Source organism: Marmota flaviventris, chromosome 9, assembly GCF_047511675.1.
Source record: "Marmota flaviventris isolate mMarFla1 chromosome 9, mMarFla1.hap1, whole genome shotgun sequence".
Lineage (NCBI taxonomy): Eukaryota > Metazoa > Chordata > Mammalia > Rodentia > Sciuridae > Marmota > Marmota flaviventris.
Window position 1 is genome coordinate 9,391,633 of NC_092506.1, and position 16,096 is coordinate 9,407,728.

A 16,096-nucleotide genomic window follows, 5' to 3' on the forward strand; every position below is an offset into this window, starting at 1 on the left:
TTAAGCAGTTCAAAAATAAACTTTTACTGGAATATTTGTGTATCTGCTATATATTCTTTTGTGGCCTCAGTAAAAATTATAGCAATAAAGATCCCATGGTAATTTTATGGTAATTTAAGATCACTGCCTTAAAACATTTTTTCTATTATTCCATTCTATAATTATCATTGAACACTTGTCATCTTGGGACAGTATAATCATCATGTAGAATCTCCATCAAAATCTTAGGGAATGTTCCTTAGGCTCTAAATGTTATTAGATGTCTCTTCTCCTTTCACTTTAGATTTTCAAATGCTGTATCCTTTTATGGCCTCGTACTCAACCTGCAGCACCTGGGGAGCAATATTTTCCTGTTCCAGGTTCTCTTTGGAGCCATCACGCTCACAGCCAGATTTGTTTCCCTTTGGACTCTGAATTATATGGGTCATCGGACAAACCAGATATTGTTCTCATTCCTGGCAGGAATTTCCATTCTGGTCAACACATTTTTGCCCCAAGGTGAGAGAGACAAAGGTTTGGGGAAAGAAAGAGTTTCCCTCATTCCTTAGGAATTAAATTATGTTACCTGCCTGATGCACAAGAATATCATTAAAAGCCAAGGATTCTTTGTAGTTAATATGAAGATTTGAAATGGATTATGGCAAACACTTGGCAGGACTTAGGCTCCAACTGTGCCTATGTCCTTAAGGTATGGTTCAGACACAAAGCTGCCCTGACCACATCCAAGATGAAACTGAATATCTGCCAATGGTACAAATACTATCTTTAGAAGAGGAGCTAACCACATGCCTCTGGCTAATGACACTTTTCATAACAATCCTGGAGGGGATAGGCCTTGCAATTGCATCTCCAAGTGGGCTTGTGATAGTCTCCCTGGGACTCTTCCTGATTTTTAAGGCCTCCCTAACTCAATACGTTTTTAGGGAAGGCTTCTTGAATTCAATGAAATAAAAGTCCCTTGTCTTTAGACAGAAAGCAAGAGCACAGCAGGAGTAAGGGAATCATTTAATCTTAATATGTCTTCTAATCTGTTTTGTAATTTGTCCTTAGAGAAGAAAAGAATAATGACTTCTACGTTTATGTGTAATTATAATGCACCAATTAAAAACAATAAATAAATGAAAGGAAGATCAGTAGAATAGAGGATCAGGGAGATGGAGGAAGAGAGTGAAAGGGGAAGTACTAGGGGTTGAAATGGAACAAATTATGTCATATGCACTTAGGAATGTATCAAAATGAACCCCACTATAATGTATAGCAATAATGCACTAGGAAAAACACTAGAAACAGATTAAGAATACAACTCAACCTATTTTACTAACTTACCCAAATGATCTCATTAATGATTGTGGGAATTTCAGTGGTCACCATGCTCCATCATGTTCCCAGAGAAGGAACATATTTTGTAGGATTTCAGACTGGAAGTCTCCATTCTTCTCCCCAACAGAAGTTTCCTGCCTTACAGTAGAACAATCTGTATTCTTTTACAGTCCTATTTTGATTATTTTAGTGAATTAAAAATAATCTATTTAATCTCTGTAAGTTCAATAATTCAAAAGTATGTGATTAATACCCAGGATGGCATTATAAACTTCTGAATAAAATTTCTAATGTCAGGCCTTTGAAATCATGAATTATTGCCTAGAACTCGCCTCTATTCACATTGTCCAATCCCTTTGTCACTATGTGGAGGAAGACCTGCCCCACATTACACATTGTTCCCATACTCTTAGTTATAAGTCTTTCAAGACATGGGTTATAAACTCCTCAGTTTTTTGTTCACATATAGTTCTAGGCCCTTGAGAAAATGCCCTGAAAAAATGATGGAATTAATAAAACAAATATTTCCTGATTTCTCTATTCCCACCATTATGAGCAATACTCAAATATGCAGAGAAATTGAAGCAAGAGATATAGATCCTTTTGTTCATTGTTTCAGCCCAGCATTCAGCAGCTCATCAACCACTCCGTCATCTCTGAGGGGTTGCATTTTGTCTTTCATTTGTTTATCACCTGCAAACCCTACAACAGAATCACCTCACAATTAGTTACAGATAGACAGATTTCTTCAGCCAAGATTTTCTATTCTCCCTGGTCTCTTCTATCCAGAAATGCAGATTCTGCGTGTGGTTTTAGCAACTTTGGGAATTGGATGTGTTTCTGCTGCCAATACTGGTTCTGCTCTCCACCAAATTGAGCTCCTCCCCACTGTATTCAGGTACAAGTGCTAAACGACTTTCTGACTGCTTTCCAAACAGGACTTTCTGAACTAATTAACCCTTACTGCAAGGATAAATTTGAGGATGCTTATGTGTCCAAGACATGAATTGTAATACAAATTTTAAAAGCAACAAATAATTCACAATTATTTAAAACAAACTTTGTGCCTTGCAATGTGCCAAGTCTTTTACTGCAGTTTTTCACTTAATCTGAAGAGCCACTCTACAGAATTGATGCTATGAATATTCTTATTTTAATTATGATGAAACTGATTAATTAGAAATCAATAGTCGTCAATGTCACAATGCATTGTCAAAGCCCATGCATTCTATAACTATCCTGTATTGTCTCCCAAAATGAAATAGGGTTGAGAAGTGAAAACATATATACAGATTTGTACAAGATTTTCTTTGTTTTATTATTGTCATCCTAAGGTCCACACTTGGAGGCATCATTTCAGTATTCCACAGAACAGGGGCAATACTGGCTCCTCTCCTGATGACCTTACTGGGGTATTCTCTCCATCTGCCCTGGATCATCTATGGAGTCATCACCCTCCTTGCTGGCCTTGTTATCTTGCCCCTTCCAGAAACCACGAATCAGCCTCTTGTTAACACCATCCAGGATGTGGAAAATAAGTAAGCAGATGCCCTGGTTGTCACCTGAGTAGGAAGTGGCTATGTTCTATAGATCTCTGATGAGGAAGCTAATGACCATTTTCAGACATCTGTCCTACACATAGGCTCAGATCTGAGCTATTTCTGTTTAACCCCATGTCTTTTGTATAGCGGCAGCTCTCCTCTACCCACAAAGCTGTATCTCTCCTCGTGGGATTCTAGACACACAGACCATCTTGCACCAGTCTTTAGCAGTGAAAAGGTCAAAATTAGTCCTATTGTGAATGGCACATACTTTTTGCCCTATGGAAAGCACAGTGCTGGTGTTTTCTTGTAAATATATGAAGCCTCAAATACTTAATTCTCATACTTGTGGTATTATCAGGCATCAGTCCAATGAGTGCTCAATATATTATGGGGAGGAAATTAGCTTCCGTAAAAGATACAAAATTGATTACTGCTTCTAGTCAGAAAGGATTGTGAGATTAATACAGAGCAACCTTACTTATAAAGATGACATTATATCTAAAGGAAGTGGACCCTATAAGATTTAATCCAATTTAATGCCATATATAGTGAAAATTTTAAGGAGAGAGAAATTGAAGAAGTGGGATGACAGAATTTGAAATGAGGAAAACTGAAAAAATGCCCTCAGAAATTTTTAATTTCTCTTTGTTTTTTCCCCAAAGATGTCATTGGTCAAATGTCAATTTGGTAAATTGACAAGTGTAAGAGTAGCAATACTCAACACTGTCTTCCCAGTGTATCATTCCCAGGTATCAAGGCCTTTCCCAGAACAATGGTGTCTAGGGAGTCTTGGATTAGAATGATATCAAGTAAAACTTGTTACAAAGTTCATCATCTAGCATGGATGATATGTGCACTTATTCTACATCTTTGCTTGTTTTTTTCTTCTTCTTCCCAGCACAATATATTCAAGAAAAGTAAAGCAGGAAGATACTTCCACAAAAGTAACACAGTTTTAATGACTTCCCAAGAATTGATCCAAAGAAGAACAAAATTAGGGGAAAAAAGTCAAGATTCTTCTTTATGCCAATAAAACTAGTCATAAATATAATGGACAAATGGATGCCACCTAAAATCACTTTATATACAAACTTTCTCCAAATAATTTATGAGTTTATGTAATCTCACCAAACAATTGTTGGTTTGAAGGAAAAAATTGCAAAAATAATTTGAAGTTCATCTTGAAATTAATAATAGAAAATGAAGCCTTGTTTCTATGATCCAGCAATCCCATTACTTTGTATATATCCAAAAGAGATTATTTGTATGCCAAGGAGATACTTGCACTTCCATGTTTATTGTAGCACACCTCAGTGTCCTTCAAAGAATGAATGGTTTAAGAGAGTGTATTATATTACATGAAATGGAACACTACTCAACCACATAAATGAATAACATTCTGACATTTGAAATAACAAAAATGGACAGGGAGGACTTTATTTTAATGGATGTAGGAAGTACAAACAGAAAATGATAAATACAACATAACTCACTCATGTGTGAAACCTGAAAATGTTGATCTCAAAATACAGTAGGATGGTGATCTCTAGAGACTAGGGCACTTGGATGGGGGAGTGAATGGAAGATGATCAAAAGATTCAAAATTACAATTAGGTAATAGAAGTAAGTAAAAGAGATCTATTGTGCAACATATTGACTATAGTTAATGACATTATATTTTATTATTGAAAAATGCTTAAAGGATGGCTGAGTGCTATCACCACAAAGAAATGATCACTGTGTGAGGTAATTCATGGGTTAATAAGCTACATTTAACCATTACACAATGCACATGTACTGCAAAACATCATGTTGCACAAAATAAATACATATAATTTTGTATGTCACTTTGAATAGGTAAAATTTGAAAGCAAGAAAAGGAATTGGAGTAACAAAGAGGTTGGCTCATGTATCATGAATCATGTGCTACATTTTATCAAGTTACAGAGATCCAAAGAGTAAATGCCACCACAAATCATAATAATTCCAAAAAACATGCTTGTGTATGAATAAACACTTAATATATGAATTTTTTGGCACCAAAAAAACACTTATTAATTGAAATATTCTATAATAAATAATATTAATTAGATATCCAGGAATAAATTTACAAAAATATTTGAAATGACTCTATTTATGATAATATTTTATTGTTTTTCCCCTGGATTCTTTCTGACTTCACACTTTAAACAACTAATATGAATCTCTTAAAAATATTATAAATATTATCAGATACTAAATCACTATTGATATGATTGATGACTTCAACATATACATTTTTATATGTATTTCATATATAATTAGGAATAAAATTATACTTCCATACAAAAATGGGCAAAAGCAAGAGCAAATAATTCTCAGACAGAAAAAGCCACATAAAAATATGTAGAAGAAAATATTTCTAAATTTGTGATCAAATAAATATACACTAAAATGAAATACTAATGTTTATTTGCCAAAATAACAAAAATTCTTAAACCTCTTATTTTTATTCTCCTGATAGTTTTGATACAGTAAAATAAAAATTCATATAACACATTATCTCAATACAAATTGCAAAGCCATAGTGATCAAAAGAGCATGGTACTGGAATAAAAACAGAAACACACATCACTGAAACAGAACAGAAAATCCAGAAATTAATTCTCATATTTAGAGACATATGATGTTTTACAAAGGAACCAAGAACATACCTCGAAAAAAAGACCATTGCTTCAACAAATCATGCTGGAGAAACTGGATATACACATGTAGAAGAATGAAACTACACCTCTACGACTCACTGTACACAAAAATCAACTAAAAGTGGATCAAGTGTCTAAATGTAAGTGATGAAACTAAACTACTAAAAGAAGTCTTAAGGAAAACACTTCAAGATATTGAAATTAAAAAAAAAACAAACAATTTTTGTGTAGAACCTCCCAATGCACTGACAGTAAATGCAAACTAGACAGGATAATATCAAACCAAGAAGTTTCTGCACAACAAAGGAATCAGTCAACAGAGTCAAGGCAACCTACAGAATGGGAGAAAATATTTATAAACTATTCATCAGAAAAGTGGTGATTGAAAGGTGTGTAACCCACCCCAGAGGGAGATTCAACCCAGAGATTTATTGGGGGTCTGCCCAAAGGGAAAGAAAAGTAGAGGCAGAGAACAGAGAGAGGAGGGGAGGAGGGCAGAGAGGAAGAGAGCAGAAAGCAGAGGAGTGGAGCAGAGAGAAAGAGAAAGAGAGTAGAGAGAGGAGAGAAAGAAGACCTTGCAAGCTTCCTCTTAAGAAGGGTTGTGTAGGAGACATGGCCAGTGCTGATTGGCAGGGTGACTCAGGAACTGCTAGCTAACAATGTGACCCACGGGGATTGGATGAGAAAACATTTGAATTTGGCGCTCTTTGGCTTGGCACCCTTCACCCTTCAGAGAGGAGAGAGAGGGGTAAGGGATTACTCAAGAGGGAAACTTAACTTCAGCAGGGAATCTCCCACACACCCAACAATGATGATTGGGTGATAACCACTCAATAACAAAGAAAAACTGATTTTAAAATAGGCAAATGATCTGAATAGATGTTTCTCAAGTGGCCATCACTAGTCATTAAGTAAATGCAAATCAAAATTACAATAAGATAACATCTCACCCCAGTTAAAATGGATATATTTAAAAAAGACAAAATTTAAAAATGCTAGCCAAGATCCAGAGAAGGGTTAAATTTCATACACTGTTGATGGGAATATTAACTAGTATAGCCATTTTGAAAAATGGCATGGTGAGTGCTCATAAAACTAAAAGTAGAATTATACCATGATCCAGTAATCTCACCAATAGGTATATATATCCAAAGGTAAGGATATCATTCTATCAATGAGATATCTGCATGCGGAATGTTTGCTGCAACACTTTTCACAAATACAAGTTATGGACTTAGCAAGATTCAAAGATAAACATTTGAATGGAATTTTAAATGAGGGGAACTGGGGGGGTGTGGTGGTCTATGAGGCTCACAATACAAACAATGTGGCAGGATGTCCCTGAGTCAGGTGAATGCCACAGATGGGGTCTGGCCAGCAGCAAGGTGGCCTAGGCTTTTGCCTCCCTCCAGTTCCCTAGAAGCACGCAGACTGAAGCAGAAAACCAGAGGTGTCTCTTCCTGAACCTCAGACTGAGCCAGAGGAAGACAGGCAACTTGGGTGGCTGGAGAGGGTCCACTGCCCAAGAATGGGAATTCTATTCACTCAGACATGGAGATGATTTAATTGCCAAGAGCACAAAGTTATCATTGTTGAGTTGGATAATGCAGGGAAAACCAACATTATTTACAAATTCTGTGAATTAAGTTGTAAATAATACCATAAAAGGTAATGTAGAGGAGAGGATGGGGAAAAATACACATTACCAATGTTGGATATTGATGACCAGATGATCAATTCATTTTCCCTGGGACACTTATTATGCTAACATAGAGTTTGTAATAGTTGTTGTGGACATAAAGAGGACTTCTTTAACTAGAGAAGAACTCCATAAAAATGTTCAGTGCATCAGAACCTAAAAAAGAAACTAGGATTATTAATTTTTGTTAATAATCAAGATGTTAAAGAATTCATGGCTGTAGCAAAAATCTCTCACTTTTTGAAAAAAGTGAGGTTAACTTCTTCCTTTTGAAAAGGTTTAGATCAATTTAAATAAATACATCTAAACTATTAACTTTTGCAGCCCTTTGGTAAAGCTCAGCCTTTTATTGATAAAGAGTCTATGGAAAGGGCTGGGTATATAAGTTAGCTGGTAGAGTGCTTACCTTGCATGCACAAGGTTCTGGGTTCAATACCCAGCACCACACAAAAAAAGGCTTAGGAAATAGGAGAGTAGAGATCTTCTCATCTTTGTATGTGAGATCATCCATTCAAAATCACCACGTCAATGGGGACTCTTATTAGAAATTGATAAATATATAGAGATGAATGGTTTAGATGTATTTATCTGGGCTGAGGATATAGCTCAGTTGGTAGAGTGCTTGCCCCACATGCACAAGGCCTTGGGTTCAATCACCACCAACAAACAAAATTAAAGATATTTATCTAATGGTTTAGATATATTTATCATAAACCGATCTAAATTTTTGGTAGATATATTTAATATAAGTTGATTTAAATTTTTTAACAGGAAGAAAAATCAACATCACTTATTTGAAAACAAAGATGAAGTCTTACCTTCCAATTTATTTTCTCTTATTTCCTTCAGAAGTAAGATAGTAAAGCTGTGATTGATAGTTTCCCCATAATGAATCTATTCAGGACATGGTGTAGCCTGCAACAAATAAAAATTGAAATGAATATATTTTTGACATTAAGAGCTTTGTTATCAGTATAACCCTCTGTAGTTGAATGTTGATCCCTTCTTCTTCCATACAGTCCAAATAAATCAGCACAGATATTGTTTCTAGTACTTGAAAATGTAGTAATTATTTATATAAAGTATTTCACACACTATTGTGTATGTATTGTGTATACACCTCAAAGTCAAGTTAATGGCTTTGATTTATGTTACAAAGAAAAGTGGATAACAAAAAAATTAATAACTTCTTTATTTATAACCCTAAAAAGATAGGTACTGGCATTGGTGGGAAGTTCCATTTTGTTCTTTTCCTCAGGCTTTCCATAATATACCAATCAAAACCCAAAATCACTTAGTGACTTTCTAAAAAGAAGGAAATAAAAAGAAAAAAACCTTGAGAAAAAGATGCATATATACACAATGGAATATTATTCAGCCATAAAAAGAATGAACTCTAGTCATTTGCAGCAAGTAGAGAAAATGATGTTATGTGAAATAAGTCAGGAAATTACTGGAATAAGAAAGACAACTTGTGAATGTTTTCATTCATTTGTGGAAACCAAAAACCAAAAATAGTTAATCATATAGCATTAGAGAGTATAGAAGTCACTAAAGGTTAGGAAGGGGATATTTGGTCATCTTTCTGTCATTGTGAAAATATATTGAGAAAATCAATTTAAGGGGTAAAATATCTATTTTGACTGACAATTTTACCATGGTTGCTTGTTTCTGTTGCTTTGTCAGCAAGGCAGTTCACCATGGCAGGGAGTGCTTCATAGAGCAAAGCTGCTCATCTCTTGGTGACTGGGAAGCAGAAAATGATAGAAATGAGTTGGGTTCCCAATATCTACTTTAGGAGCACAGTCCGAGTGACCTAATAGCTTTCAACTAGGTTCCACCTCCTAAAGCCACCATCCCAATAGCCACCTCTTCACACCTCCATCTACTAGAGTGCAAGCCTTCAACACATGAGCTGTGGGGGAACATCTAAGTTATGAACTATACTGGGGGAGTAGCTCTAATGTCCTATAGTGTGAAAGGACAATTACAGTCTATGCAGTCTATGGCAATTAAGTATATATTCCAATATAGCTAGAGAACAAGAATTTGTAGCTGCCAATACATAAATATGACAAAATTCAAAGCAATGAAAATGCTAACTGCCTAATTTGATTGTTATATGGTATATATATATATATATATATATATATATATATATATATATATATAGAGAGAGAGAGAGAGAGAGAGAGAGAGAGAGAGAGAGAGAGAGTGTTACAATGCTGTACTCTGTAAATGAGCACAAATACATACAAATACATGCCAATTAGAAAAAATAAAATTAATATTTAAAAAACAGATGCTATAATTTTCTAGATCTATTGAGATAATCTGTTTTCTTTCTTTTTACTCTCCAACTATGGATAAGTACAGTGATGACTTTTTAAATGTTGAACCACCCTTATAATTCTACAATAACACAAACTTGGTCATGATGTTTTGGGGTTTTTTTCTTATAGAATTCACCAATGAATCTATGTGCCACTGTAGTTTTTTATTTTATTTTCACTGTTTTTTTTAAATGTAGAATTAGTATTGTTTTATCTACAAACTATATTTTTAGTAGATATATGAGGCTATTAATATTGTCTAATTCTTTTATAGTGATTTTTGTCTTATTAAGAATTTTAAAATGCAAATATAAACCATGGTAAATTTTATTACAATTATTTTGAAATCAGAGGCAGGATTAAAGTTTTTCTGAATGCAAAGAATATCCTCTAATATCATACACGGAATGGCTTGGAAATTAGATTGTGCTTTTAACTCTATAATGTTTCTTTATGAGTTCAGCCTAAAATTATAAGTCAAATCACTGAGGGATGAACCTTATAATACACCAAAGTCACAAATAATGTTTTTTGAATAACAATGATGTCAGCTGCTTTATATAATTCCTGTACTGTCTAATGTTCATGCAAAAGGGAAGAACCTTAATACCACACAAATTTTCAACAAAAAGCATTTTGACTCTTGTGAGAATTCACTCAAGGAGACCAATATTCCCTTCCAGAGACAGGTCCACAGTGAGCTAACGACATCCTACTAGACCTCACAACTTAAAGGGTCCACCACCTCCCAATACTACAGCCAAGTTCCTAGTGGAAGAACCTATGGGGAGACAGACAACACCAAAACCATAATAAAATCTATTGCCAGTTTTTATTTAGGTTTGTGTTATTTGTTTGTTTGCTTTGCTCTTGAGTTGTTGGAGTTCCTAATGTGGTATAGACATCAGCCCCTTGTCCAGTGAATAGCTTGAGAAGACTTTCTCCCATTCTGTAAGTTGTCTTTAGGCTGTTGATTGTTCCATTTGCTGTGCTGAAACTTTACAGTTTGATGCAATGCTGTTTGTCTAGTTTTGCTTTTGTTGCCTGTGCTTGAGGATCATATCTAAAAAACTTCTTTTCCTGTCCATCATATTTAAATACTTTTTTCTTAAATTTGTTTTGTAGTGTAGATGGACAGAATGCCTTTATTTTATTTGTTTATTTTTATGTGGCGCTAAGGATCAAACACAGTGCCTCATGCATGCTAAGCAAGCACTCTACCACTGTGCTAAAGCCCCAACCCCATATTTAAGGATTTCATGTATGTTTTCCTCTACAAACTTCCTAGTCTTAGGTATTACATTTATGTCTGTAATTCATTTTGAATTGATATTTTTGTGTGATAGGAGTCAGAGATCTGGTTTCATTCTTCTACATGTAAACATCTAATTTTCTCAGCATCATTTATTGAATAATTTGTTTTCTTTTTTTTCCTTTTTTTAACTAATGTGTGTTCTTGGCACATTTGAAAATGATCAGTTAACTGTTGATGCATTGATTTATTTCTGAGCTCTTTTTTGTTCCATTGATCAATGTGTCTGTTCTTATGCAAATAATATGCTGCTTTGCAATCCAGGAGCTTTTGTGTAACCTAATATCTAGAGAACACTCTAATAGAATTCTTTTTTATTAGTTCTTCAAAACATTACATAGCTCTTGACATATCATATTTCATACATTTGATTCAAGTGGGTTATGAACTCCCATTTTTCCCCCGTATACAGATTGCAGAATCACATTGGTTACACATCCATGTTTTTACGTACTAGTGTCTGTTGTAGTCTGCTGTCTTTCCTATCCTCTACATCCCCCCTCCCCTCCCCTCCCCTTCCATCTTCTCTCTCTACCCCATCTACTGTACTTCATTTCTCTCCCTTGTTTCCCCCCCTTTCCCTTCAGCTCCTCTTATATGTAATTTTGTATAATGATGAGAGTCTCCTTCCATTTCCATGCAATTTCCCCTCTCTCTCCCATTCCCTCCCACCTCTCATCCCTGTTTAATGTTAATCTTCTTTTCATGCTCTTCCTCCCTGCGCTGTATGCTCATGAATTAATATCAGTTTTTAGTATTACCTACCTGTGTGAAAAGACAATTGCAAAGATTAAATATGCACAAGTTCTTTGTGGATCATCATTAAAACATGAATATGAACAATTGGCTTTGAGAGGTAGCAATAACTTTGAACTCAAATAAATAAAATGTCTCAAAGGAAAAATAATGTAATTCTGATTGGCAGGCTTTTATTGCAAAAATTTTTACTCAATTGTTGTTATAGTTTAGTCTTGTCAAAAAACTAATTAGGGAGGAATCATATCTGCCACGTGTCACATCTAGGCCTCAGTGTCAGTGCAGGACTCCCAGCTACTTGTCTATAGAGTACCTCTGGGTGACCAAGTAGGACCACCTGCATTAGCACCCATGCAAAACACCTGGCCACAGCCCATGGGCAGGAACTCTGGCCACCACTCCTGTGTGGACCCCTGTCTACTAATGTCAGGATCCCCTGGTTGCTTCCATCTTGGAACACTGCAAGTGGAGTTGTTGTCTGGAGACAGCTGCCAGTCAGAATACTGCCACAGAGCTGCATCTCTGAACATGCTGCTCAATGTGACTGCCCAGCCCCACCTGACCTGACACCCCATTTCTGAAAGCAACCACCTGCATCCTGGGACACCTTCATCACCATATTTACCTGGATAAACTCCCAGCTTGGAACACTGGCTAGGGCTTAGAAGCAATATAAAGGCACCAAAATCCCCAACTCCCCTCTGATTGGCAGCTGATAATCTGTCACAGTGCTTGCAGCTATGAGGCTGATCTGTAGCTCACAAAACTGGGACCTGAACTGTCCAGTATAAAACATCTCTCCTTAACATTTGTGCAGCCCCCAGAACACAGTCCACAAGACCTCTGGAGAGAAAAGTTCATGATTGGGAAGTAGAAAGGGTGGGAGTAAGAAAGATACAGTTTAGAGACATAATTAGAGACCAGGAATTATGAGGTCTACAGGCAATATAAGGAGATAAGACCAGGCACCCACATCACAAGAGTGGTCCTAAAGGAGATCCTTGGGGTGCATTCTTCTATCAGGGATGGGCAAGTGCTGTACCCTACCTCCAGGAGCCATGCCCCCAAAAGCAATCCTCCCACCCTAATAACTTTCACCATCCTGAGGGTGGAGAAACCAGCAAGGAACAGACAACCCCACCTATTGGATGAGAAGGGAAGCTGGAAAGATACTGATCTCCAACAAAAACAATCTTTGTATCTTCCTTTGAGTTTTTTTTCCTCCTGCCCTCATATCCCCAAAATTTCTGAAACCAAATACTTTTCATGAATTAGGCTACTGAGGACTGGGATATCAAAATAGTATACTGCAATGATGTTCTATATTCTTTTATCTCCTATTTTTATATTTTTTAATGTTTTTAAATATTTATGTTCATTTATTTTTAGTACTCTACTGTCTTCCCACTTACTTGTTTCCCACAAATTATTTTTCTATCTTCTTCTGCTTTTAACTAACTTCTTTTGTGCTAGAAAGGAAGACACAAGAACAATCAAAAAACAAAAAAAAGGAAAGATAGTGCTCCCTACAAACAAAATATTACATAATTAGAATCCATGGCCAGCACAATAGAAGAAATGACAGAGAATATTACTTCAATAATGAGATAGAAGTTCTGAAAATAAAATCAAACAGAAATCTGTGAAATGAAAGAAACAATAAACCAAATTAAAAGCTCAATAGAAAACATCACCAACACTTTAGATTATTTGGAAGGCAGTACCTCAGACAATGAACACAAAATATATAATCTTTCATGCTTTCTAAGATCTAATAACTCTATATCCTTACCTCCTTCCTCCTCAACATCTCAACCTACACCTCATCCATGGTTCTTTGTCCTCTATCAGAATCTGTAGATCCTTTTGCAAACCTACTGTTTTTATTATAGATAATATTTGAACTTACCATTTTTGTTTATTGTGACAAAACTGTAAATGTCTTGATAGCAGCTATCTGGTTTAAGGCTGTGTATTCTTTGTATTGGGGTCTGTTTACATTGTTCCCTCCATGAAGGAGAGGTATTGGAAACCTGAAGGGACACTATAAGCCTTCAGACACTATTACATTTCAGATGCACAGTGTCACAAGGGAAGACACAAGAATATCATGAAAAAGCAAGGGGAGATAGTGCCCTAAAAAAACCAAGATATTACATTATTAGAATTCAAGGCCAGCACAACAGAAAAAATGACAGAGAATGAGTTCAAGATGTACATAATTAAAATATTCTCTGAATTAAACGAAGATGTAAGAGAAAAATACAGAAACAAAAGATCATTTCAATAAACATCTACATAAGTCAAGACTGGAAGCAAAAGATTACTTCAATAGGAGTTGGAGCTTCTGAAAATAAAACCAAACAGAAATTCTTGAAATTAAAAAAAAAACAATAAACAAAATAAAAAGCTCAACAGAAAGCATCACCAACACATTAGATCACTTGAAAGACAGGATCTCAGACAATAAAGACAAAATATATAATCTTGAAAAGAATGTCAACCACACAGTGAAAATAGTAAGAACCCATGAGCAGAATATTCAAAAATTATGGGATAATATAAAAAGACCAAATTCAAGGACTTATTGGGATATGGGAAGGCATAGAGTTCCAAAACAAAGGAATTAACAATCTGTTCAATAAAATAATATCAGAAAATTTTCCAAAAATGAAGAATGAATTGTAAAATCAAATACAAGAGGATTACAGGACACCAAATGTACAAAACCACAACAGATCCACACCAAGGCACATTATAATGAAAAAGAGTAGCATACAGAAAAAGAAGAGAATTTTAAAAGGCACAAGAAAAGTGAATCAGATTAAATAGAGGAGAAAACCAATTAGGATATCTACAGATTTGTCAATCCAGATGTGAAACGCTAGAAGATCCTGGAACAACACATACCAAGCTCTGAAAGAAAATGAATGCCAACCAAGAATCTTCTATCTAGCAAAATGAAGATTTAGATTTGATGATGAGATAAAAACCTTTTGTGATAAACAAAAGTTAAAAGAATTTACAACTAGAAAGCATACACCACAGAACATTCTTCACAAAATATTCCATAAGGAGGAAATGAAAAACAACAATGAAAATCAGCAAAGGTATGTATTACACCAAAGGAAATACTAATCAAAGGAGAAACTAAGTCAAGTTAAATACCCAAAATAAACAAATATGTCCAGGAATACAAATCATGTCTCAATAATAACCCTGAATGTTAATGGCCTAAATTCAATAATCAAAAGACATAGACTGGCAGGCTGGATTTTAAAAAAGACCCAACAATATGCTGCCTTCAAGAGACTGATTTCATAGGAAAAAGCTTCCACAAACTGAAGGTGAAAGGTTGGGAAAAAAACATCCCACTCATGTAGACTGTAGAAACAAGCAGGGTTTTCCATCCTCATATTAAATAAAGTAGACTTCAAGCCAAAGTTAATCAAAAGAGATAAAGAAGGACATTCACACTGCTTAAGGGAACCATTCATCAACAAGACATAACAATTATAAATATATATGCCCCAAACAATGGAGCATCTATATTAATCAAACAAACTCTTCTCAAGTCCAAGAGTCAGTTACACCACAACACAATAATTCTGGGTGATTTTCACACACATCTTTCACTACTGGATTGATCTTTCAAACAAAAGCTCAACAAAAAAATGATAAAAATCAATAATACAATCAATAATTTAGACTGAAGAGACATATATAGAAAATTTCATTCATCCACAAATGAGTACTCATTTTTCTCAGCAGCACATGAATTCATCTCTAAAATAGACCCCATTTTATGCCACAAATTAACTCTTAGCAAATACAAGAAAATAGAATTAATATCCAATCATTTCTATATGATCATCTCAATAGTTGCAGAAAAAGCATTTGACAAAATACAGCACCCCTTCATGTTCAAAACACTAGAAAAACTAGAGCTAACAGGAACATATCTCAATGCTGTAAAAGCTACCTATGATAAGGCCAAGGCCAACATCATTCTAGATGGAGAAAAATTGCAAGTGTTCCCTCTAAAAACTGGAACAAGACAGGGATGCCCTCTTTTACCACTTCTATTTAAAATAGAACAATGTGTTGCAAAAGACATCAAACAGGAGATTAAAAATTCCTAAAGGTAATACTCTAGCCAGAGCAATTAGACAGATGAAAAACCAAAAAACTTAAATGGACACAGATCAGAAAAGAATCCAGATTATCACTATTTTCTAATGATATAATTCTATACCTAGAAGATCCAAGAAGTTACATCAGAAAACCTCTAGAACTGTTAAATAAATGCAGCAAAGTAGCAGAAAATAATAAAATCAACACCCATAATCTAAGGCATTTCTGTACATCAATAAAAAAAACCCTCCAAAAAAGAAACTCAAAAAACAACCCTATTTCCAGTAGCCTCAACAAACAAATAAACAAAAAGC

The 16,096-nt window shown here is 35.1% G+C and overlaps 1 protein-coding gene across 1 annotated transcript in view; it reads left to right on the plus strand.

The window, feature by feature from the left end:
* The window catches only part of LOC114100112 (steroid transmembrane transporter SLC22A24-like), a 40,626-nt gene extending 36,803 nt beyond the window's left edge, over positions 1–3,823 (plus strand). Inside the window, exons 7-10 of the mRNA XM_027944751.2 lie at positions 284–498; positions 2,110–2,218; positions 2,655–2,858; positions 3,763–3,823. Coding sequence (XP_027800552.2) covers positions 284–498; positions 2,110–2,218; positions 2,655–2,858; positions 3,763–3,823 — 589 coding nt within the window. The remainder of the gene's footprint in view (positions 1–283; positions 499–2,109; positions 2,219–2,654; positions 2,859–3,762) is intronic.
* Positions 3,824–16,096: the final 12,273 nt, after the last annotated feature.